This window comes from Coturnix japonica, chromosome 26 (assembly GCF_001577835.2).
Source record: "Coturnix japonica isolate 7356 chromosome 26, Coturnix japonica 2.1, whole genome shotgun sequence".
NCBI lineage: Eukaryota > Metazoa > Chordata > Aves > Galliformes > Phasianidae > Coturnix > Coturnix japonica.
The window spans coordinates 3,544,079-3,566,697 of NC_029541.1; the positions used below are offsets into that span (position 1 = coordinate 3,544,079).

The following is a 22,619-nucleotide window of genomic DNA, read 5'->3' on the forward strand; positions in this document are numbered from 1 at the left end:
AGCTGAAATCTCACTTTCTTTCTTTCTTTTTTTGCTCTTCTAAAAATATTCAGAAGAGGGACTTGTGGAACATCAGGAATAATGAGTCAATCCAGTTTAACTTCAACAGCAAGGGGGGAGAAAAAAGAACCTCTTGAGAAAGGCAGATTGAGAAACTGCTGCATTAAATGTATTATCAAAAAATAAGGAAGGAATCAAGCCTCCAAACTGATGCCATCCCTGCATGGAGCTGTGACAGCGCATGCACTGCAGTGCTGTGGGGATGGCCTGGAGTCCTTCTGCCCAGAGAGGGGCAAATCTGTCTCATTTCTATGCAGGAGAACTCGCTGCCACCCATCCCTGAGCACTGCATAGGCTGGGGTTGGTGCCAGATGTGGCCAAATCCCTACAGCCAAGAGGCACAGCTCTCCATGGAGAGCACCTGCTGCTGTTCATGTGTTCATGTATTGCTTCCCTAACTCATAGCAGGAATGGTTTCTTTGTTATATATCACAACTCACGGCCAATTATTTTGCAGCCTGTTAAGTTTAATGGAAAACTTAAGCTGCCTGTATGGGAAACTGGTAATCATAGCTTGAACCTCTGATTAATCAAAGACAAGTGTCAGGTCAGCTGTGGGAGCACAGGTGAGAGTCATTTAGCTCCTCTTAGACCTCATTTAAGGGCTGACCCCCACTAAGGCAGCATCTCTTGGAGGTTGCTTCATGGTGGAGATTGCCTCAGCATTTCCCAGTGAAGGCATCCATAGTGGTGAGTTTTCCTTATAAATAACCTTTTAAGTATCTGTTATTATCTTTATACCATTCCATCTTATACTGCTATCGGCTGCAGCTTCTGCTCTTCCATCCCCACCTCTACCTTCCCCTGATGTGTCTCCTGTGATCCCTCTATCAGGAGATGAGTGATTTCCATGCAAATCTCATTAGATGCCTTCATCCCCTACAGTCTACAGTGTAATTGACTTTCTGGGACCTTGACTGCATCGTGGCATTCCCCAGCTGGCCTTCTATTCAGCATTGCCCTGGAAATGAAAGCAAAGAGGAATGATTTACAAGGTATGTGCATATACCTGTGTGTGTTTATATGAAGACTAACACAAATACGTTTGCATGCAGCAGTGTGATTGTTTTAACACCATAATGAATTGATTTTTGACCCCCTGATGAGGACTCCTGTGTGCTGCTGTGGGTTTCCATCCTCACATGGGAAGCAGTGGGTGCTCAGCACCCCCCCATTGAGCACAGCCACTGCTCCTCAAATAAGTAGCTATGGGCACACAGGGCACAGGAGGGGGCACAGGACATCAGCTGAGTAATATACAGAGAGCACACAGCTCATTCAGCTGTAATCACTGATGTGCCATGGAACTGTGGGCACTGCAGCTCCAGCACAGCTTGGTGAGCGCTACAGACAGTGCTGGAGCCAGAGGCACGTGTTGTGTGAGGAGGCCAAAAGCTCCTGGAATTCACCCAGCTGGCCTGTGTTCAATGGGTCATTCAATCAAACGAATGACCCAGACCACCCCGTGCACGAGCTGTGATGCTCTCGAAGCACTGAGAGCCTGCTATGAAGCAGAGCAGTGCTGTGCCTTACAGCTGCTCCTCTGGAGGCATCCCAGAAGCTGAGCCCTGCCCATACAAACCACCCCGAGCTGATCTGCAGCTCAGTCTCCTGCTTCTGACCCAAACGCTCCCGTTATACCTGAAGCCATTAGAGATAATCAATTCGCATTAAAGCTCTGCAGTTCTCAGCCATCGATTTACACCCCTGTATGCAAAGCTTGACCCCTCTGCAGGATCACCCTGTGCTGGTGAGCTGAGTGTGCAAGGGACTCTGCCTTTGGATGGGAGGGTGGGAACACTGGTTTCCCTATCTGGCAGGTAGGGATGGTAAGGCAAAAATTCAAATTGATCCCCAAAAAAATGCAATATTCATAGGGCATTCTTCATTAAGATTCATCTTGCCAAGTGGGTGAAATGAGGCAAGGGAAGAAATTAGCTTGCTTGAGAGTGTCAAAGTGATTATGTGATTAAATTGCAATTTATAATTTCTCCTTCAGAAAGAAAGAAAAAAAAGAGAAGTTCCCCCTTGATTTGTGTTCCTGTCCCCTCTCTTATTTCTCATGGAGTCTCTGCTGTGTGTGTGATCAGTCAGTGTAGAGGTGTCAGAAGGAAAAGCACTTCCAGCTGCAGGTGTATGTGGGGCCGGTGGGTCCTATTTGGTGTCCCCCAGCCCCTGAGAATGCCTCCTTTCTCTCTTTGTGGCTTGAAATAGAGGGATGCAATATTATCTTGTGGTTTTCCTTACAAAACACTACTGTCATCCTGGGTGCTGCATCCTGGGACTGGGGAGAGCCAGAAGCATTGCATGGGGAAGGCACAGAGCTCAGGGAACTCAGCCTGATTACAGTGCTCTGCATCAGTTTACTTGGTAGTTTCTGCTTCACTTGCAAGACGCTGTTATAATTACTTGGCATTGGCAAGCCATTACTCAGAGGTTCTGGGCTGGAGAAGCAGAAGACATGATTGTCTCATAAGCCTAATGAGCCATATTGATTACCAGAGGATAAGGACAGAGCTATAAACAGCCCGTATTCTTTATTTGTCTCGTTGTTAGATCTGTATTTGCAGCCTGGACCTGACAGTGAGTTATGGGGGCTGAGTGCCGTTACGCTGCCTCTTGGATAACGCAAAGCTTAATATATGCAGCACCTCTGCTGGTAACCCAAATCAATCATGGATGGAAAGTGAATGCAGAGGCGACTTTGACCACTGTCTCCATTTAAGAAAGGGCTGGCAGAGGGAGTTACATGTGGCCCCACTATCAGCTGCATATCCTGACCCTGGGCTGTGCTGTGCAGGGCTGCTCAGACCCTGCAGTGCTTCTGGGCCATTCCTTGTGATGAGAGAAGAGATTTCTGCTAAGTGTGAGCAATGCTGCGTGCGGTCACTGCAGAGCCCGGGCACAGCGTTTTCTTTCTGCCCCATTGATCCCCATTAGAAAAGCCCTCTGAGCAGCTCTGCCCGCTGAGAGCAGCACATTAATGTAACAGCAGAGCTGGCACACGGGGAACTGCCCAGTGCCAAGAGAGGCAGAGCAGGAGCTGCGGGGCTTTGGCAGCATGGAGAGCTTGGGAATGCAGCAGCGAGGGATGAGACGATGGCCAAAGGGTTTCTGTGGGTGGAGAATGCTCTGAGCATGAAGCTGGGTACCGAGTGCCACTGATCACACAGTTCTGCAGGTGCTCAAGCCCCATTTTGCACCAAAAATACAACAAAAACGTGTGTTTCCACGTAGTCCACGGCTCAGTGTTAGCATATTGTTTGCCTTCAGTGGCAGCCAAAGGGGGATGGAGAGCAGAGTGCTGTGTGCCCACCCCCATCATGGAGATGCTGACCCCCAGCTTCAGACCCTGACACTGGATTTGCCCATCAGACCTGGTTCAGGGCTCAGCTCAGAACCATCACCTGGCCTGCAAAGCATCCCCAGCCAGGCTGTGGAGTTGTGCAGTGGCTGAGCTGCTGTTCATTGCTTCCTTCTGTGTGTTAGCTTTAGTGCTGCTAGGGATACTGTGCTGTGGTGTGATTAATCAAGTGTCAGGATGCTTACAGCCCTGTATAGACAACTTTTATTAACTGCTATTTAAATGGAGATGGCTTTGCTGCTGTAGTGGGCTCAGCCAAGCCTTCCCAAACCAGCTCTAAGCTGTGCAGGGAGCCTGGCAGAGCCATCCTCTATGTGGATCTCACAGAGAGAGGACTTTTATTTTTGCCTATTTTAAATGCAGGAAGAGATGCTCCGAGGCTTCAGACCGTAATGTAAAAATAATAAATGAGTTTCCATGAGGGAGAAATAAAACAAAGCTAACTGGCCTGCAGGAGTGCAGGGCTTGGTGCTCCCTGCTGCTCCAGGCATAGCAGGGGTGCAGTAGGAGATGGTGCCATGCTGTGCCTTGCTATGTTGTGCTGTGCCATGCAACCAGGCTGGGATGGCATTTGGGATGTAGCTACGTTGCATGCAAGAACACCGGAATCTTAATGCATTTCTCTCCCGTGTTTTGCATTGTTTATCTTATATACACCATGTAGAAGGTCTCAGATTGCACAGTATGTAATTGGGCTTGGAGATAAGCTCAGATTGACCAGCAGAGATAAGCTCTTTTACTGCAGTACTTCAGCTGCTGTTAACTGACAGCCCTGGGGCTGCAATGCGTGGCGATGGGAACCAACCTGGATCCATCCCCTGGATAAGATGAGGGTCTAAGAGGTCCAAAACCTCGCACAAATCAATTTGTTATAGAAATAACCTCCATCCCTACGTGGCACAATGCAGGTAAGGATGAGCTGCAGTGCAGGTCGATGGCCGCTGGGTGGCGCTGCTGAGCCGCGCTCAGCCTTGGCCATGCAATACACCTAAATCGCCACTAGGGGGCGCTGTGGTAGCGGCGCTCTATTGGTTCCCGGGCAGCGCCCCCGCCCGGAAATGACGCACCAATCACAGCCTCCCTCTCTCTCCTCCGTAGAACAAAAGGGATTTCATCTCACGCCCCGCCCACCGCGCCTCATCCTGCCTTCTGATTGGCCGCATCGGCTTGGCCACGCCCTCACCCCTCCTTCCTGGCGGCGCTGATTGGTGGTTGGGCTGTCCATCAGCGGGTAGAGCGGAGGGGTGGGAGCGCACGGGGCTGAGCGGAGGCGGCGGGTCGGGCAGGTCGGTGGTTCGGTTCGGTTCGGTCCGGGGGGTGATGGAGGTTCGGTCCGGTTACATTGATGTGCTGGGGGGGGCTGAGGGTTATGAGACCGAATGGAACGGGCTGTGAGCCCTGAGCTTCGGGGTCCTGTTGTGAAACGAGAGCCGGGCTGTTATTATTATTATTATTATTATATAATATAATAATAATATTATAATAATATTATTATTATCGGGTTTTGGGTCCGTGTTTGAGCCCCTTCTGCTGTGTGAGCGCTGCCCGCTTTGCTTATGGGTTTGTATCTAAAGGGGCTGGGCTTGTTTCTGTTGTGAAGGTGATTAAAAGCACGTTAAGAATAGCACGGCTTATTTCTTCTAATGCAGAGCAGTGAGTCATTCAGCATTTAGCATATAGAAGCTAAATGCCGGGGGGATTTAGCATATAGAAGCGATTGGAAGAAGCATTCTGTATGCTAAATATATATATTATAAATAACCTTATATAGATAGATAGATAGATAGATAGATATAGGTTATAGGGTTATATATTGACCTCTGCTGTGGGGTTGGGGGTCCAAGAGGCTCCTTTGTCCCATAGGATGATGATTTAGTAGGAGGAATGATTGCAGTTGTTTGCTGATAAAGTAATATAACATAGAGACCCATATAGCACTGCAGCATTAACCTCACCTTTGGGTTTATGGAGGTGGCCCAAGTCAGGCTGCATTCACTTCAGCCTTAGTGCTGTTGGCAGCTGTGGGATCCAGATGTGCAACCCACAGTAGCTCTGCTTCTAAATATCCCTGCTTCTAAATATCCCTGCTTCTAAATATCCCTGCTTCTAAATATCCCTGCTTCTAAATATCCCTGCTTCTAAATATCCCTGCTTCTAAATATCCCTGCTTCTAAATATCCCTGCTTCTAAATATCCCTGCTTCTAAATATCCCTGCTTCTAAATATCCCTGCTTCTAAATGTCCCTGCTTCTAAATGTCCCTGCTCTCCCATTAAGCAGTTCCTGGTGAAGGCTGTGCTGTTGCGTTGGCCCTTAGGCTCTGCCTGCACCATCTGGGTGTTCATATGTTTGTGACCCTTTGGGATGAGGTGAAAAATGAACTGGTCTTTGGAGCTGGGGAGATCAAAGTGTTTGTGTTGTGCGTGCTCTGCTTTCCCATAGGGTCAGCTGCAGTCTGGGAGCTGAAGTTAAATAGAGGTTATGCATCACAGCAGTGTGTTTCTATATGTGCTGAAATGGGTGTCCTGCCTTCTGTTTTTCAGGTTTTCAGGATGAATCTGGAAAAACTCAGCAAACCAGAACTACTGACGCTGTTTAGCATTCTGGAGGGAGAGTTGGAAGCAAGGGATCTTGTCATAGAAGCCTTAAAGGTATGTTGTAAGCACCCTGATAAGGGACAAATGGCAACAGCGCTACCGGTTTAGGATCCTATCTTAGTACCAGCAGTGATATAGATGGTGTATATTGCTCTGTGTCTCTATATTTGCTGCACGAGGTGTTTCAGTGTTGAACTGCAGTGCTGTGTGTGTGCTTTCATCAGCTCTGATAAAGAGTTCTGCTGTCCTGAGAAAAGAAGAAGGTCTGTTAGACTTCCTCTGCTGGTTGCGTTCTGACTTAGGAGGGAAGGAGTCCTAATAAAGCAGAACATCCCTCCAGGAGGGAGCACAGATGAGTTCTGTGCTGAGAATAACATCACACGAAGATAAAAGCCTGCATGGCTTTGCATTAAGTTAAGCTGATGTGAGCTGGTGCTGCTGGCAGTGGCAGTGCTGTGTGCCCCTCCTGACTCCTCTTTGACACCCCTCTGCTCTGGGGGTGCTTTGCTGGCTCTCAGCTTGAGGAACTAAGAAATTCCCCTTTGACTGGAGCCCGTTTTGTTGCTTGTTTTTCCCCTTTGTGGACTGAAAAGCAGAGGTCTCTCTGGTTGTGTTGTGAGGCAGGAGTGGCTGTCGTGCATTCTCCATGATTGCCACAGATATCCGGGGGATGCTGAGTGCTGACAAACCTGATTTTCATCCGTGATCTGCTGCTGCCAACCAAAGATTGCATCTGTTTATGCTCTGACAGCTGTAATTATTTGAGCACAGCAATGAGCTCAGGTGGGAACGGGCTCCTCCCAGCATCACTGTGCAGCTCTGCTGGGTGTGCACTGACACGGGGCTGTCGGAGGGACCATTATTCCTGTCCTGTCACACGTTGTCACCAATAAGAATCAAGGTGTTCTGCAGGTTTGATCTGTCAGCAGTCAGACGTGCATTGCTTAGTAATGCTTGTAGCTGGGTATGTGCAAATCCCTTTCTAAACTGCACTAGCACTTGTTGTGGTTAGGCCACATCTAGCTAACACAAACAGCAGTTAATCTTTCTGGTTTGCTCGTGTGATTCTATGGCATTTCTGGACTTTTGAACTGATTTTAAAGCCATTACATGTGGTGAACTTTGGTACTGATGTCTGAAGGTGGCACGGTGCCATTAAGAGAACCCACCCTCCAGCACTGTTCTGTGCCTCCCATTTCAGGGGTTGCACTTCGCTCTAACCTGGCTTTACTTCAGCTTCCTTACTGCCTTCCCAAAGAGGTAAACTACTCAGAGAACAGGGCTCTGTAATTATGGCATGTGGTTGAGGTGCTGTCGGGTAAAGCTCTGCCCTTTTAATGCAGTTGGGACACCTACATTCTTCCTGCCATTATATTTTTCCTGTGATAGCCTTGTCACGTAGGAGCAGCACTGCTGCCCTCCCAAACCACTTGCAGTGCACACAGGGGAGCACTGAGGACCATTGCAAGGAACACTGTTCCATTCCATAGGCATTCCATGCACACCTTCCTGTTGAAATTTAACCTGCATTTCCCTCTTGCAGGAGGAGTTTAACACGGTTGAAATACCTTTTGGCACAGATTGCCTGGGTCTCATAACTGAGGAGCAATTAAAAGGGCTGGTTTGACCTCCACTTCTAATTTAAATGCTACTGACTCCTTTGGGTTCTTGAGGCAGACCTGATGTTACCTTGTAGGAAAGAGCAAGTGCTTGCATAGGAAAAGTGCCCTAATTTGTCAACTTGTAATGTGATTATAGCGCAGCCTGCACTAATTGATATCCTGTGTGCTTAAAGGAAAGCATTCACCATCTGGCATTTAGCAGAGGATCCGTGCACGCAGATGACAGATCCCAAAATAGCTTTTCCCCTTCTATGAGGTCCCCCTCCTTACCCCAGTCCTGCCTGCACAGCACCAGGGCTCAGCTGAGGAGGCTGAGGGCACTACTCAGGTGCTTGGATTCAAACTATAAAGGGCAGTTCTTAGGCCAGCTCTAATTAATGCTTCTCCCCATTCTGACTTGCTCTCAGATGCTGGCAGGGTTGCACAATGCTGCGGGCAGGGCTGTCGCTCTGCATGCACGAACTGCTGGTGGGTTTGTTGAGAGTCATTTGGTATTTCCCTGTCTGTATGGGTAATTGAGAGCACAGTTCCCCACTCCTCAAATGAGAGATCTATGCACGCTGGAAATGAAGTTCTGTTTATTTTTGGAGAACAGGAAGCAGCTTTCTGGCAGATTCCTTTGTGGTAAGGTCGGAGGCAATGTGCATTGGAGCAGGAACTGCTTTGTGCTAAGGACCATGAGCTGATGTTCCTTGCTTCCCTTCCAACCTGGCTAATTGGCAGTATTAATGCACTGCGCAATTAAATGCCCATTTGTCAGTGGCTTTTGGAAGTTTACTTACAGCACACTTTGCAAACTAAAGCATCGACCTCTTTGTTTCAACAGGAAAAAGTTCAGCCATGTAAAAAGAACCCGCATGCAGGTGCTGTTAATCTCTCACAGATGGGGCAGGGTGGGCTTTCCATACAAGCTTATAGAGCAGCTGAGATCCAGCAGGGCTCTGCATGAGCTGCAATGCCGGCTTTTCTGACTGCTCTTCTTAGGGCTGGCATTGAGCTGGGGAGCTGCCAGGGGAGGAACTGCAGCTCTGTGCCACTCTGTGTTTGTCGAGAACATTTCTTACATTGCTCAGAGCTGATAACAGCCTTCACATGGGCACGTGCTGCTGTTGGTTTGCAACATGGTGGTGGTGGTTCAGAGCACTGTATGTGTGATATCCCTTCTATTGCATGCTGCCATCAACACAGTGAGCTCCTGCTCGACTTCCAGGCTCCATGGAACAAAGCTAATAAGGAAGTTGGAGGCAGGGAGAAGCTATTTACAGATTAAGCCACTCTGCAACGTGAAGGAGGAACTCCTGTGTGTGTTTGTGCTGCCTGTGCAGTAAGTGTGGTTAATTAACACTGTTTGTGTTGTGCCCGGAGTTAAATCCCACGCTCTGACATCACAGTCCACGTCGTGTCCAGAAAAGCACTTAAAAGCAAGAGCTGGAAATTCCCCTCCTGATGTTCCAGTAAAATGACTTGTAAAAATGACCGAAGGCAGAAGAAAATGCTGCCTCAGAAACGAGGCTTCAGTGAGAGGAGGAAATAATAATGATAAAAAAAAAGATGGGAAAAATTCAGCCCAAAGAAGTGAAGAAATCCCAGGGGAAAGCAGTCTCCTGTTGCACAGTGAGGCTTTGCTTTGCTCATATGCACAGGAATCATCCCTGCAGCTCTATCAGCTCCAGATGAACAGATATTTGAGGTGATACAGAGATGGAATTGCAGGTTGCACCTTCCCTTCTAAGAGCAGCTGACGTTGTGGGATGTATTATATAACGTCATCTCTGCTTTTCCAGCTTGAATCTTGTATTCCTGGGTTAGTGGTGCTCTTTGTAAAATGATTTCTTTGCTCCGAAGCTTCCAGCAGCAGTTGGTGTAGAATGAGCTGATTACAAGGGTTGTTGGGGTGGGTTTTTTTGCACTTTGGACAGCTTTAATTCATGTTGGTGCATTGCTGGACTTCATGGTGCCATCAGTGCTGTGACACCTCATCCGGCTGTTGGGCTCTTTCAGGAAAGTACTGAGTTGCTCAAAGCAACGAGGAGGTACTTGTTGTTCTTTCCCAGCAGGAAATAAACCACCCGACCTGCAGTTGGAGCTTAAAGCCCAGCATTGACCAGGAGAGTGGGGGAAGTGCAGCTATTTCTGCAGGCACCGAATGCATGAGAACCAGGGGCTGCGTGCAGCGGGTGTAAACCTCATTGGTGGTAAATCCCAGCTCCTTGAGCTTTGATTAAGAAGAAGGATCAGAAGCAGACTTAAGGGCTGCCCTGCTGCCTAACCAGGGGCACAGCACTGCTTGGGGTGTCCCCAAGGGCTCACTCAGCTCCCTTGCCAGCTGCAGGCACGCAATGCCTGAGTCACTTATACATCCCTTGGGCTCTTGGAGAGAGAGGTTTGCTTGAGTCATTTTTCTGGATTCTTCAGAATAGCTGAAGTTCTCCACCCCAGCACCAAAAAAGAAGGCTGTGTTTTTTCCTGTGATTCACTAACCCATGGGTGGCTCATTATCCAGGGCTGCCCTCCCATTTCCAGGGCTAAGCCTTTCCTTCCTCTCTTTTTTTCCAAGTGTAAAGTTGGAACGATACTTTCAGCTGTGACCAAGCAGACACAGAACCATCACACCCACCTTTGCCAGGAAGAGATGAACAGTGTTTGGGAGCATATTTCTTTGCTGCAAGGCTTAGAATCCAGCTCCAAATCATTCTCATAGGACAAATGTCTCCGAGTGGGTTTGACTTGAGACATGGAGAGAGAAGTGCTTTTGTTGTTCCTTTTTTCCAAGGCAACCCACACGTTTTTCCCTTAGAGGGAGCAATGCTTGCCTTTGATTGCTGTTTTGTTCCCATGCTGATCACGTGGCTGCATCTTAGGATATAAACAGGACCGAGAAGTCCCTATTGGTATTTGAGTAAAGATTTACTGTGCATCACATCAGTCCTCTGAGCAATACAATTCTGTTACATCAGTTCGCTTCTCTGTTCCAGCTGCAGTGTTTGGAGCAGCTCTCGCTGTTGTACGCTTGAGGGAAGCATTTTATTTCTCAGTGCTGTTTATTGAGATGTCAGAAAGCACCTTTCCCAATGAAAAGAGAGCAGAGAAGGCAGTATTTGTCAGTCAGAATGGAGCTCTCCTACCTAAAATTTGTCCTTAAGCAATCCTGTAAGAAATGGTTGATGCTTGGTAATGGTTTGCCCATCATGTTCCTGCTGAGGAAGTGAGCAGTGATGCTGATGTTGTTCTAAGTGCCCTCATCAGCAATATCATGATATCACAGAATGACCTGGGAAGGGGGGATGTGAACTCTCAACAATTTCCTTTTATTTTGTTTAGCAGGGTTTGTGCTTTAAGTATATTGACGTGCAAATTTGTTTTGATACACAGGCCCAGCACAGGGACACCTTCATTGAAGAACGCTATGGAAAGTACAACATCAGTGATCCATTAATGGCTTTGCAGAGAGATTTTGAGGCCCTGAAAGAGGCGAATCATGGCGAAAAGCAGCCAGTGTGCTCCAACCCCTTATCCATCCTGAAGGTGGTGATGAAACACTGCAAGAATATGCAGGAAAGAATGTTATCCCAACTAGCTGCTGCAGAAAGCAGGCACAGAAAGGTACGTTTTGCTTCTAATAAGCTACACAGAGGTGGATAGCTGCCTTTTGAAGTTATGTTGGTTTCGATAACAACACTGAAATGCTTGGATTTTGGTGACTGAAAGGGCTGTGCACCTTCATGTGAGCTACTTGTCACTCTATGATGCAACTGGGAGGCTCAGCAACTGTAGTGATAACATTGAGGTTTCTATTAGAGGACATGCAGAAGGAATTACCTTGCCCAGAACCAAGAGATGTAGTTGCAAATGTAAGAGAATAGCTGGGTGGTTGAATTCTGAGCAGACATATCACTGTTCCCTATGATCATCAAGGATCTGGTACCACCTACTTATGGGAGAGTGCCTCCTATAAGATGAGCTTTCCTAACACAGTGTGACGTGGCCAAAGCTGCTTTTCATGCTGTTTGGTCTCTTTAATAACTCACTTGTACATGAATGTACCTTGAATGAGTTGTCATCAGTGATGTTCAATCAGGCTTCTTCCCATAGGCTTGCCCATCTAGCACACCTTAGTTTGTTAGAGGAGGATAAAGCCACAGTGTATAGAACTCAAAGACCCACTACAAAGTACTTTCTTCTTTTATCTACTTAGCTCTTAAAAAACAAACACACAAATCCCTCTGTTTACATGGTGTTATCTCCAGCACCTGCACTGCAGTGCTGTGTCTCAGCCTCTTCACATAGAATGGCCTGGGTTGCAAAGGACCTCAATGCTCATCCAGTTCCAACCCCCTGCTATGTGCAGGGTCACCAACCAGCAGCCCAGGCTGCCCAGAGCCACATCCAGCCTGGCCTTGAATGCCTGCAGGGATGGGGCATCCACAGCCTCCTTGGGCAACCTGTTCCATTGGGTTACATACTGAGAAGCAGCTGGGATTTTGCTTTTACTCGCATCAGAGTAAGCTTTTACAGTGCCAAATTTAAGTCTTATTTTTAGCTACTGTTTTGATGGGGATATGGCAGAGCAAGGTTCTTTCAGTCTGTGAGGAGCGTGAAGCATTTCTGATGCAGAAATCACTCACAGTGATATGAGCTGCCAGCTGGGCTTCCCATCAGTGTGCTGAGTGCTGGCAGCTGGAGCTTTCAACTGCCCATTGGTGTGCTGGGAGTCATGGGAAGCATGATGTGTGTCACCTTTCAGACAAGAATCTAGCTAAATATTCACAGGAAAATCAGATTTCACCCCCCCCCCCCCCTCTTTTCCTCTAATAAAAAGGTTCCCTGTGTACTTGAAAGATATACAAGCATTGTTTGGAAGCCTAAATTGCAGGAAGACTGAGAAGCTGCTGTAAATTCCTGGTCGCTGTTTTTTGGAAGGCCTGGAGGTCTGCAGGGTGATGCAAACTCACCCAAGAGACTCCACCATATTTGGCTTTCTTTTTGTTGAGCTAATAGAATTTCAGTTGTTCTAGATCAGCATAGAAACTGAAGGAGCTCCTTAACCGGGTCCTTATGGCAAGCGGTTTCATTTCAAGAGCTCATCTCATTCTTAAGTGGAAGAAGAAATGAATGTTCTTTAAAATAAACTTTGCTCCGCAGCCCTCAAATGGAGCAATCTGTCTGCAAATTGCAGCCTGTTGTGCCACGTGCTCTGCTCCTGTTGGCTTTGTTAGAGGTGCAGACAGGAGGTGACAGGTAAGGTGCAGCCAGTAGTGACAGATAACACAGTGGTGGCTCTTTTGTATAAGCTAACTGCAGTGTGGGTGCAGGTCTCTGTGTTTTGTTCAGCATGTGAGCACAGCAGGGCACTGTGGTGACCAGTGTTTGCTTGGCAGGTGATCCTGGACCTGGAGGAGGAGAGGCAGCGACATGCCCAGGACACAGCAGAGGGGGATGATGTCACCTACATGCTGGAGAAGGAACGGGAACGACTCACCCAGCAGGTACAGCTCACTGCCCAGCCCGTGGTTCCATGCAGCTTCAGTTGGTTTGCTGAGGCCAGATCACACCTCAGTGTCAAAAGAATATCATGAGCCTCACACCTTTGTGAGTCCCTCTGAGTTATTATCATTTCAATAGGAAAAACAGATGTAGTTTTCTGGTAAGCTGTTCATAAATGAGTGCTTTGTAATCTTACTTCAGACCAAAATCTGTGCAGTTCTGAAGAGCCCAGAGCCCTGCTCACAAGTGATGATGCTTTCTAGTACTTAAAAATGAGAATAAATCATGAAAGGTCTCCTAAGGGGGTTGTTGAGAGATTATAATAAATATTTAAGCTGCTATTTTCTGTTACTGAAGCACTGTGGGCTTTAATAAACATAAATAACACATCAGCATTTTAAAGGCTAAATGCTTCTAAAAGGCAAACTGACAAAGCAGTAGATGGGGTGGAAGGAAGATTTGCTTCAGATCAGTGCGTGCCAGCTGCGTGTAGCTTAATGCCAACTGAATTTCATGTGCTAGTAAGTAATAATCCATAATGTACATGAACAGAGCTCCTTATTGTACAAGGCTGTCCCACAGACACCAGGGGAAGGGCTTCTTTATTCACCTTAGGCATAGCCATCTTTTTCTGGGCAGTATTTCCAACGTGTGTTGTAAACCCTTTTGCTTTTGGGTTGTTATGCTTTGTGGAGGCGTTGTGCTTCCCATACAGCCTTTCTTTGCTCCTCTCTTCCAGCTGGAGTTTGAAAGATCCCAGGTTAAGAAGTTTGAGAAAGAACAGAAGAAACTCTCGAGTCAATTGGAGGAGGAGAGGGCACGCCACAAGCAGCTGTCCTCCATGCTTGTTGTAGAGTGCAAGAAAGCCACTGCCAAAGCAGCAGAAGAGAGTCAGAAGACGGCAGAACTGAGCTTGAAACTGGAAAAAGAGAAGAGCAAGGTGAGTAAGCTGGAGGAGGAGCTGGCATCCAAGAGGAAGCGGGGCTTACAGATGGAAGCACAAGTAGAAAAGCAGCTTTCGGAGTTTGACATCGAAAGAGAGCAGCTGAAAGCCAAGCTGAACAGGGAAGAGAACCGTACAAAAGCACTGAAAGAAGAAGTGGAATCGTTGAAGAAAGCCCTGAAAGAGCTGGAGGCTGCTTGCCAGGAGCATGGTCCTGCTGAGCCTTCACAGCCAAGTCTCTCTGTGATGTCCAGAGGGGTTGCTACTGACAGCCCTGCCATCAAGTCTGTGTCATGCCAGACAGAGTTTCCACAAGCAGACCGAGCAAATCCTGCTGGTGCAAGCAAAGCTGTGCACGCTGCATTTCCCAGCCCTCCTACACCTACTCATTCCTATGCGAAATCCAATGGCCATTGTGATACAGACGTGCAAACGGGTGGGGAGGTGCTGCAGACAAATACCCCGGAGAGCCAAGTGCAGAAGGAGAAACCCACTAGTGCAACACCAGAGAACACAGTTGAGAATGGAAGTTCTCCCATAAGAACGGAGTCCCCGGTGCATCTGCCGTCCCAGCTCCCTTCCAGCGGGGTATCCCTGTCTCCCAGCAGCACAGCTGCCTCCTCCCTCACACCTTCTCCATGCTCCTCACCCGTTCTTAGCAAACGCCTGGTGGGAGCTCCTGCAGGCAGCCCAGGTTACCAGTCCTCCTACCAGGTGGGGATCAACCAGCGCTTCCACGCAGCTCGGCACAAGTTTCAGTCTCAAGCTGAACAGGATCATCAGATCAGCGGCCTGCAGAGCCCACCAGCAAGGGATCTGTCTCCTACCCTAGCAGATAACTCTGCTGCCAAGCAGCTGGCACGCAACACGGTCACTCAGGTCCTGTCCAGATTTACCAGCCAGCAGGGCCCCATTAAGCCGGTCTCCCCTAACAGCTCACCTTTTGGCACAGACTATCGAAATCTGGCAAATGCCGTGAGCCCTAAAAGTGAATCTGGTCATTCTCCAGGCCCTGCCAAGGTTTCCAGCCCTCTCAGCCCATTGTCTCCAGGGATTAAGTCACCAACCATCCCTCGAGCGGAAAGAGGGAACCCTCCACCCATTCCTCCAAAGAAACCAGGCCTGGCTCAGTCTCCTGCTGCTCCCACTCCACTCACCAAAGCCTCATCCCAGTCATCCTCCCTGGGTGCCCCCACGGACGTGGCAAGCAGTTGCTCCAACAATACAGTGGTGTCCAATGGCAAAGACATTGAGATCCTCCTGCCAACCAGCAGCTAGTCTCCAGCAGATGTGAATGTGACATTCCGTGGCTTAGCATGCTATAGAGCTGAGGCACTGTTTTTTTCCACTCCGTGTTATTTATTTCCATAGTAGCAGAATCTGTCTGTACAAAGCATTTAGTATATATATATTTTTTTCCTTTTTTTTAATAGGTAGGAAAATATTTTTGTTTATGAAGAAACCTTAACTACAGCTATATACAGTAGCCTCAAAATGCCTCGTGGCAACAGGCAGATCAATAACAAGAACCTTAACCCTGCACTGGATCTATCAAGCAAAAATGGGACTGAAATGCTACTTAGGAACTAAGCAGAAATGGCTTCTGCAGACTTTATGCTCCAGATGAACGTTTTATATATATATAAAAAAAGAAAACAAAGTGCCTGAACTTAAGTCTGCATTCCAATATGAATGTGATCCTTTGGAAAAGGTGAGGATGGGGACCATCGAGCTGCAGGATCAAATCCTTCTGTGAGTCGTGAATGTTTTAGGACGACACTGTTGTTGATTCTTTCCATTTGCTGCAGTTAAGGTGGCAAAAGTCTTATGGATTCTATAAGGTGAGCACCAAACTACTGCGGCAGCCACAGGCACAGTGCATCCCTCAGGACGGCTCCTGGGGGCTTTGGGAAGCAACACAAGTTCACTTGGGGTAGAACTGAGCAATACAACCCACTTTCCTTTCTTGTATGTGAGGGCAGTGAGGTGCTGGAACAGGTTCCCCAGTGGTCAGGTTGGCTGTGCCCTATTGATGTGCTGGGAGGCTCCCAGCCCAGGGCAGGGGTTGGTACCAGGTGGTCTTTAAGGCCCCCTCCAACCTCTGAGCCATTCTATGGTTCTTCATTCACTTTCCAAGCAGGTTTTATTTGCTTTCCTATTGCACATCCTGCGTGCTTTGATGGCTGAACTCCAAGTTCTGGTGTGTCCCTTTGAATTTCCACTTTCTTTAAGCATTCTACTGTTGTGTGTAGAACTTCTGAGTAAAAGGATCTTGCTATTACTTGATCAAGGTCTTGCTATTACTTGAAAACAAGAGAACCAAAACACTACTCCATATGATACAGGTGTTTTTATTCTATTGCAACGTGGGACCTTCTGCTCTACACAAAAGCAATAATTTTGTTCATCATTTGCTCCCATGGCATCTGACTGACCTGGATCTTAAACAGGAGGAAGCTGTGGGTGTTTTGGCTTTCAATGGCTGCTGCAAAATGGGAACCAAATAATTGCTGTCCTGTGTGTAGGTAGCCTCACACATACACATATTAAGTACACAGTGTGTTATCCAAGTCTGTTCTTGAGCCTTTGCTGGATAAGAAGAGAGCAGGGGCATTCTCTGAGCTGAGAAATGGTTCAGAGCAAGGGGAATGGGTGAAGTCTGAGGGAAATCCTTAGCACAAAAAGCAGAGTGGGCCCAAATGGGGCAGAGCAGCTGCTGCTGTGCAGGATGTGCAGCCCTCACTGTGTTGCTCTGCCTTCATTCTACATGCAATGCTTGGCTCCACGCAGTGAGTGTTGCCTGTGGGTGATGCTGAGTTAATTTCTCAGGTGTTGGCTGTGAGCTCATCCCGCATTCAGAAGCAGCATCAGGTTGCCTATAACCAGAGCTGCTTTCTCCTTCGGCCTCATTCAATATTTAATTAAACAAAACACGTCCCACTTTGCCATAGGAAAAACACCCACGGCGGCTGGGAGGATGCACTGCTGTACCTTAATGGGTTCCCTCCAGCTTTGGGTCTCCCTTTATAGGACTTCAGAGCCGTGTGCTGCTTTGAAGTGGCTGTTGCCTGCAGTGCCCCTGCTGTCCTCCCTGCACAGACATTCAGGTCCATACCCACCCAGCAATAGCCCTTCAAGTCGTGCTGTTGTGTGCCATAGTTCTGAAGCTCTGGGAGCAGCAGCAGCCCTTTGGGAAGCACATTTACTGCTCTTTTTAATAACTCATAGCAAAGATTTGTTATTTTCCTCTCGGTGAGTGTAATTCTAGAGATGGATGGGCAGATGGATTCAGGCCCACGTGTGGCTTTTGATTCAAAAGCAAGGCTTTGTATACACTGCTTTAACAACGTTCCTTTGCTTTTACATTGATGTAAATTGTATAACCCCCCCTCCTTATAGCTCTATAGAGAGAATATGATGAAGTTTATTAGGAAATGCACTGAGTACCGTTTCTTCTACAATATACTATGGGAAGGGGCCTGCAGAAGAATGTATTTTTGCTATCAGCTGATCTTTGGGGGGGGAGGGAGGGGGAATTAAGCACAAAGATGGCAGTGGCTGCAATTAACTCAGTGAGGAGCTTAAAGGTAGAACTGTCCATGTAGATTCTGTGTGAAAGCAGCTAAATATCACTCCTAGAGCTCACACCTGTTACAAGCAAGAGCTGTCACTGGAGAATGGAGTATAATGAAGTGCAAAGGCGTGTACCCTAGTATTAATCCATTAACACCTGTACATTTGTAAAGCCAAGCTGAAGTCTTTAATCATTGTTTTTATAGCTGACGGCATTAAACGTGTTAAACATTCGTATGATCAATAAAGGATTTTATTTTTAACATTTATCGAGCGGCCCTTTGGAGCTGTGAGCTGTGCGGGGGGGATGCGGGTCTTAAGGTGGGGGTACGAGCTGCTGGAATAACACAAACCCTCCGAGAAACAGTGATGATGTGCTTTTCTATGCCGAGAAGGGCAATAGGAAGGCGGTGTGTAGGGCGGCACTGAGTCATCCCCGCACACACAGCGCCCATTCACAGCCCCGGGGTGAGGCTGGGGGCACAGCAGTGCCAAGCCCTGCACAGAACAGCTCTGTTTGTCCTTTGAGGGCGGCGGGCAGAGCCGTGACTCACAGTTTCTCTATGTCAGCAGCGCCCCGTCGGGGAGTGAAACGCTGAGATTGCGGGGTTCGCTTTAACATTGAGATCTACGATCCCGCAGCGCCCCCTGCAGGCGAGAGATGGAGCGCAGCACCTGCAGCGCCGCCTTTGGCCACCAGGGGGCGCTGTGTGCACGGGGATGGCGCTGCGGGTCCCGTTGCGGGGCTGTTACCCGACGTGAGATGCTGCTGCTGCCCCGCATCGCCCCGCAGTGACACAACCCGCACCCTGAGCCCTGTTTGCACAACCCGAGAGCTGCTGTGAAAAGCTTTCCTGGTGTAGAGGTCAGCAGAGATGCTGGGCAGTGAGAACTGCTCATCCCGCTGTGTTGCAGCCCCTCCTCGGAGCTCCCCGCAGCGCTGTGCGTTTATCGCTGCCCCTGTACATCGGGGCTGGCAGGAGGTAACACAGAACGAAGCAGAACAGAAGCGGGACCGATGGTCTCACCCTGCTCCCAAAGCGCTTCACTCCAGCTCAGCCCAGGAGCCGTCGGTGGCCACAGCTGCCTCTCATCCTCAGGAGCCTCCCGAGCAGCGTGTGATTAATGTTTTGTCACAGGACGACGGCAAGAAGCTGCCATTAATAAATACCCGCTCAGGGTAAAGCCGCTGTGCCGTCCGTTCACGCTGTGCCGGCGAAGCGCCGCGTGGTGCAGCGTTATGGGGCCGGGGGCAGCGGGTTGGGGTCAGCGCTGTCTGCCTGCAGGAATCGCCCGAAGAGCTTGTTTGTTTTTGTAGCAGCTGGATGTGTCTGGGAGGGATGGGAACGTCTCCTGTCACCCGTGGGACGGGAGGAGGGCGGGCAGGGCAGGGATAAAACTCCTGACAAGTTTGGACTAGAGGGCGAGTTGATTAGCTGAGAGATGAAAATTCACAGCTCTCCGCTTTCGCCGGCCACATGAGCTGCCGGAGATGTGTTTATGTGAGCGGAAGGCACCGAGAAGGCGGCTGAGCCCCATGGCCGGGTCGGGGCAGGGCAGAGCCTGGCAGTGCCGGGGAGAAGCAGCTCTGCCCTATGAGTGGGGAGGGGGACACGGCCGGGGATGCAAAGCTTCGAGGGCCGGGGTTGATGGGATCCAGTGCTGTCGGGCATGCAAAGCACAGCCCTCGTATGGCTGCTGGGAGGGGTTGTGCTGATGGTTGTGGGGTTGGGGACACGGACGTGGGCACCCCACGCTGCTCTCTTGCAGCCGAGGGTGAAGCAGGATGACAGAGCGCTGTCAGCTGATGGGCTGCTCTCACACCGTGTCTGGTGGTGCAGATTACACGATGATAGACAGAGATAAACGCATACAGCTGGAGGCAGGATCAATCCGTGCTCCACGATGTATAATTGTCTTGAAAATAAGGTAATGAGCGGCTCTTGGAATGCTTTGATCTTATCGGGAGGACAAGGAATACCCTAATGGCTTTAATTAGACTTCAGGGATGAAATGAGTTCGGTCTCCTGGGTGAGCTGCTTTATGGAATTGACCATTGGTAGGGGGTAGAAAAGCTTTAATCAGATTGAGGCCCTTTGATACCTGTGGTGGTGTGTGTCCGTGTGTGATACACGGGGTGGGGGGCTGTGCTCAGTGTGCAGGGCTGCCCCGGGGTCCTGAGCCCTGCTCAGATGCTCTCTGTGTGCTGGAGGACTGTGGTCACCTTATGCAGAACAAAGCCTGTTGCTGTCTGTGTGTTCGAGCAGAGCTTCTCCTGGGATGGACCGATCTGCTGCTTTTGTTTCTTGATTTCCAAAGGAAAATCAACTATGGTTTATCCAAAGGCAGCAGTGATTGCTGAATTTAACAGCACGGGGCTACAGCCAGCTGCTCTGACGGCAGGACGGCACTCCAAGCATCCTCAGTAAGCAACCCTCAATTAGCACTGCTTAATTATCGCACATAATGACTGCAGTCAGAGCTGCCGGCCGCATCTCTGCATCGTCCCCCCCATCACACTGAGCGGGGCTGAAGGCACAGGGCTGACTCAGCGCTGACTCACAGCTCTGCAGTGCTGGGTGGGGTGCGGGCTGTGGGCTGTGCAGGGACCCGGGGGCTTCTTTGTAGGGGGTTCTGAGCTGCACCTGGCCCTGTGCAAGCTTCTGCTGCATGTCTCTGAGCACAGTGCTGCATCTAGGGCTGCCCTACAGTGCATGCAGCAGCACCAGGCTCCCAGAAGCAAGTTGATGCTGATGGGTGCTTCACTTCAAATCACCATCTAACCAGAGCTGCAGCACTTGCCCTGCTGACACGGGTTGTGTCGAATCACCCCGGGGTGTGAGGAACTCTCCTCGCCGGGGCACAAGCACACACTCGTTTAGTAACATAATCTCTTAAAAGCAAAATCCCAGAAATTCCTTTTTTTTTCTTCGTGGAAAATGTTGCCTGGGGGAGAAGCTCGTAATGAAGAATGAAAGCTTAATCCTTGAGGTAGAACAGGGCTTTGGGGAGGGAAGGAGTATAGACAGGGCCTGTGTTAAGTATAGGGCTGGCCGTGGTGGGGCTGGGGAGCAGCAGCCCTGGGGTGCTTCCCCAGGTGATGCTGAGGTCTCTGCCTGCGGTGCTGCCATGACAAATGCAGTGCTGGCTTTGGGTGCATGGGGGTTTGCTCCTTGTCTGGCTGCAACACCCAGGTCAGAGCCACCTCCGTGCACCTGCTTGTGGTTCCCAAACATCTCAGAGGGGAATGGCTGCAGGGCAATGGTCCCTCCCAGCTCTCAGGGCATCCCCCAGCCTGCAGCACGCAGTCATTGAAGGACAAGCAGGACCCGCTTCCCTCACCGTGTTTTAATTCAGAAAAGCAATGGTGGAGGTGAGGTTACACTCTCCAGAGCACAACCTGCTCTGGGTTTGCTCAGTGCGCAGCGGTGGTGTTTACGGACGCGGATTCCAAAGCTCTCTGTTCTCAGGGCTGTGAAGATGTATTTCCTCTTGTGCCATTTCTCCTTCTGGCAGGCAGGCTCCCAGGTGGCTCTGGTGAGTGTCAAAGTGGGAAATAAAGTTGTTCAGCAAAAAAAAGAGAGAGAGAGTGAGATGAAGAAGAAAAAGAGTAAAAAAGGGGAAAGAAAACGAAGTGCAGGCAGTGCAGCCCCGTGAGACCAGCTTTGTGCCGAGTGCTGTGGGTGGAAACAGGAGTGCCGCGTGCTTCAGCCATGAGGCACCGAGCCCTGGCTGTGTGCTCGCAGCATTGCACGCCATGCACTGCCCACCCTGCAGCTCTGCGCAGGGCAGTGATGCAGGCTGGGGTGCAGCGTGGCACAGAGCAGCACCTCGGCCCCATTCTGCCCTCCTTGTGGCCGGCCTGGGTCACTGAGATGTTCCTGCAGGCGTTTGTGTCTGAGTCTCTTGGCTAATCTCTGCAGCCCTCATATTGCTGAAACAGATGACTGTATTTATCTGAAGTGACTAATGGGCGAGCGCATTCCTGGCTCCACCATCATCTGGTTCTCGTAATGTCAGTCATGATTAGCTCTAACAAACATACAACAGCTTTTTGGGCTGCTTTGCAAGGCGGCCGTGTGGAGGTGGAGGTGGCATTTGTTCTCAATCAGGTGGGATTTTGAGGACTGGCTGCTTTGCATCATACAGGGTGAGCAGTGCAGTGTGATGCTGTGCAACGTGGTGCAGCCTGGCATGATGTGTTGCAGTGCAATGTGTTTCAGTTTGCTGTGATGTGGTGCAAAGCGTGGTCTGATGCTGTGCAAAGTGGGGCCGTGCAGTGCAATGTGATGTGAAGCTGTGCAGTGTGGTCTGATGCAGTGCAATGTGGTGCAACGTAGTGTGATGCAGTGCAGTGCAATGCGCTGTGATGCAGTACAGTGCAGTTTAGGGCTGCCAATCCATGGCTGGGGGCAACGTGCAACAGGGTTATAATGTGGATGGCTCAGGGAGATGCACTGCAGTTCCCCCCCCATGCACTAAGCTGGTCTTCCAGGGTAAATTAGATGTCGACAAAACAACTTCATCTTCACCCAAACAATTTTGCTCTTGGTGGAAATGATTTGTGCTCAGTCTGCAGCCCTTCACGCAGACAGCTGCAAGGAGCTGCTCTGCTCATGCCAGGGGTGCAGGTGCTGCACCCCATAGGTCTGCCCTTATGGGGTGGGAGGGATGCAGGGCACATCAGGCACCTGCCCCCAGCTGCATGGGGTGTCTTAAATGTGATGCAGCATGGGGCAACCCATGGGATGGCTGTAAATCAGGAGGTGCCCGATGCATTGCAGTGCAGCCTGCAGGCAGGGCTGTGCGTGACCTGCAGCCGTGGGTTGGGCACGGATGCACAGATGCTGCAGATTAACGAAACGAAGGGCTGGGAGGTTTCTGCTGAAGACATTTTTCCGTTCATGAGGACATGGGGTGGAGAGGGTGGAACGTGGTGGGGGGGCGGCTGCCGTCAGGAGCAACAAAAGGGGAAAA

General features: G+C 49.5%; 1 protein-coding gene across 3 annotated transcripts; it reads left to right on the forward strand.

Annotated features, from left to right (window-relative positions):
- The first annotated feature begins 733 nt into the window (after nt 1-733).
- Nucleotides 734-17,911, forward strand: CTTNBP2NL (CTTNBP2 N-terminal like). 3 transcript variants are annotated; one of them, XM_015885351.2, is made up of 6 exons: nt 734-750; nt 946-1,055; nt 5,967-6,074; nt 11,015-11,245; nt 13,021-13,128; nt 13,866-17,911. In XM_015885351.2, the coding sequence occupies exons 2-6, from the start codon at nt 1,044-1,046 to the stop codon at nt 15,345-15,347; spliced, it is 1,941 nt and encodes a 646-aa protein (XP_015740837.1). In that variant the 5' UTR covers nt 734-750; nt 946-1,043; the 3' UTR covers nt 15,348-17,911. The 3 variants fall into 3 exon arrangements, with proteins under 3 accessions (XP_015740837.1, XP_015740839.1, XP_015740838.1); XM_015885353.1 differs by lacking the exons at nt 734-750; nt 946-1,055 and adding an exon at nt 4,641-4,710; XM_015885352.2 differs by lacking the exons at nt 734-750; nt 946-1,055 and adding an exon at nt 4,714-4,750.
- The last annotated feature ends 4,708 nt before the right edge of the window (nt 17,912-22,619 follow it).

What these genes read in the sequence shown, in the direction of transcription:
- CTTNBP2NL (XM_015885351.2), top strand. An exon ending in CAGAAAGCAGGCACAGAAAG is followed by an intron (nt 11,246 to 13,020) that starts GTACGTTTTGCT and finishes TTTGCTTGGCAG; the next exon opens with GTGATCCTGGACCTGGAGGA. An exon ending in GGGAACGACTCACCCAGCAG is followed by an intron (nt 13,129 to 13,865) that starts GTACAGCTCACT and finishes CCTCTCTTCCAG; the next exon opens with CTGGAGTTTGAAAGATCCCA.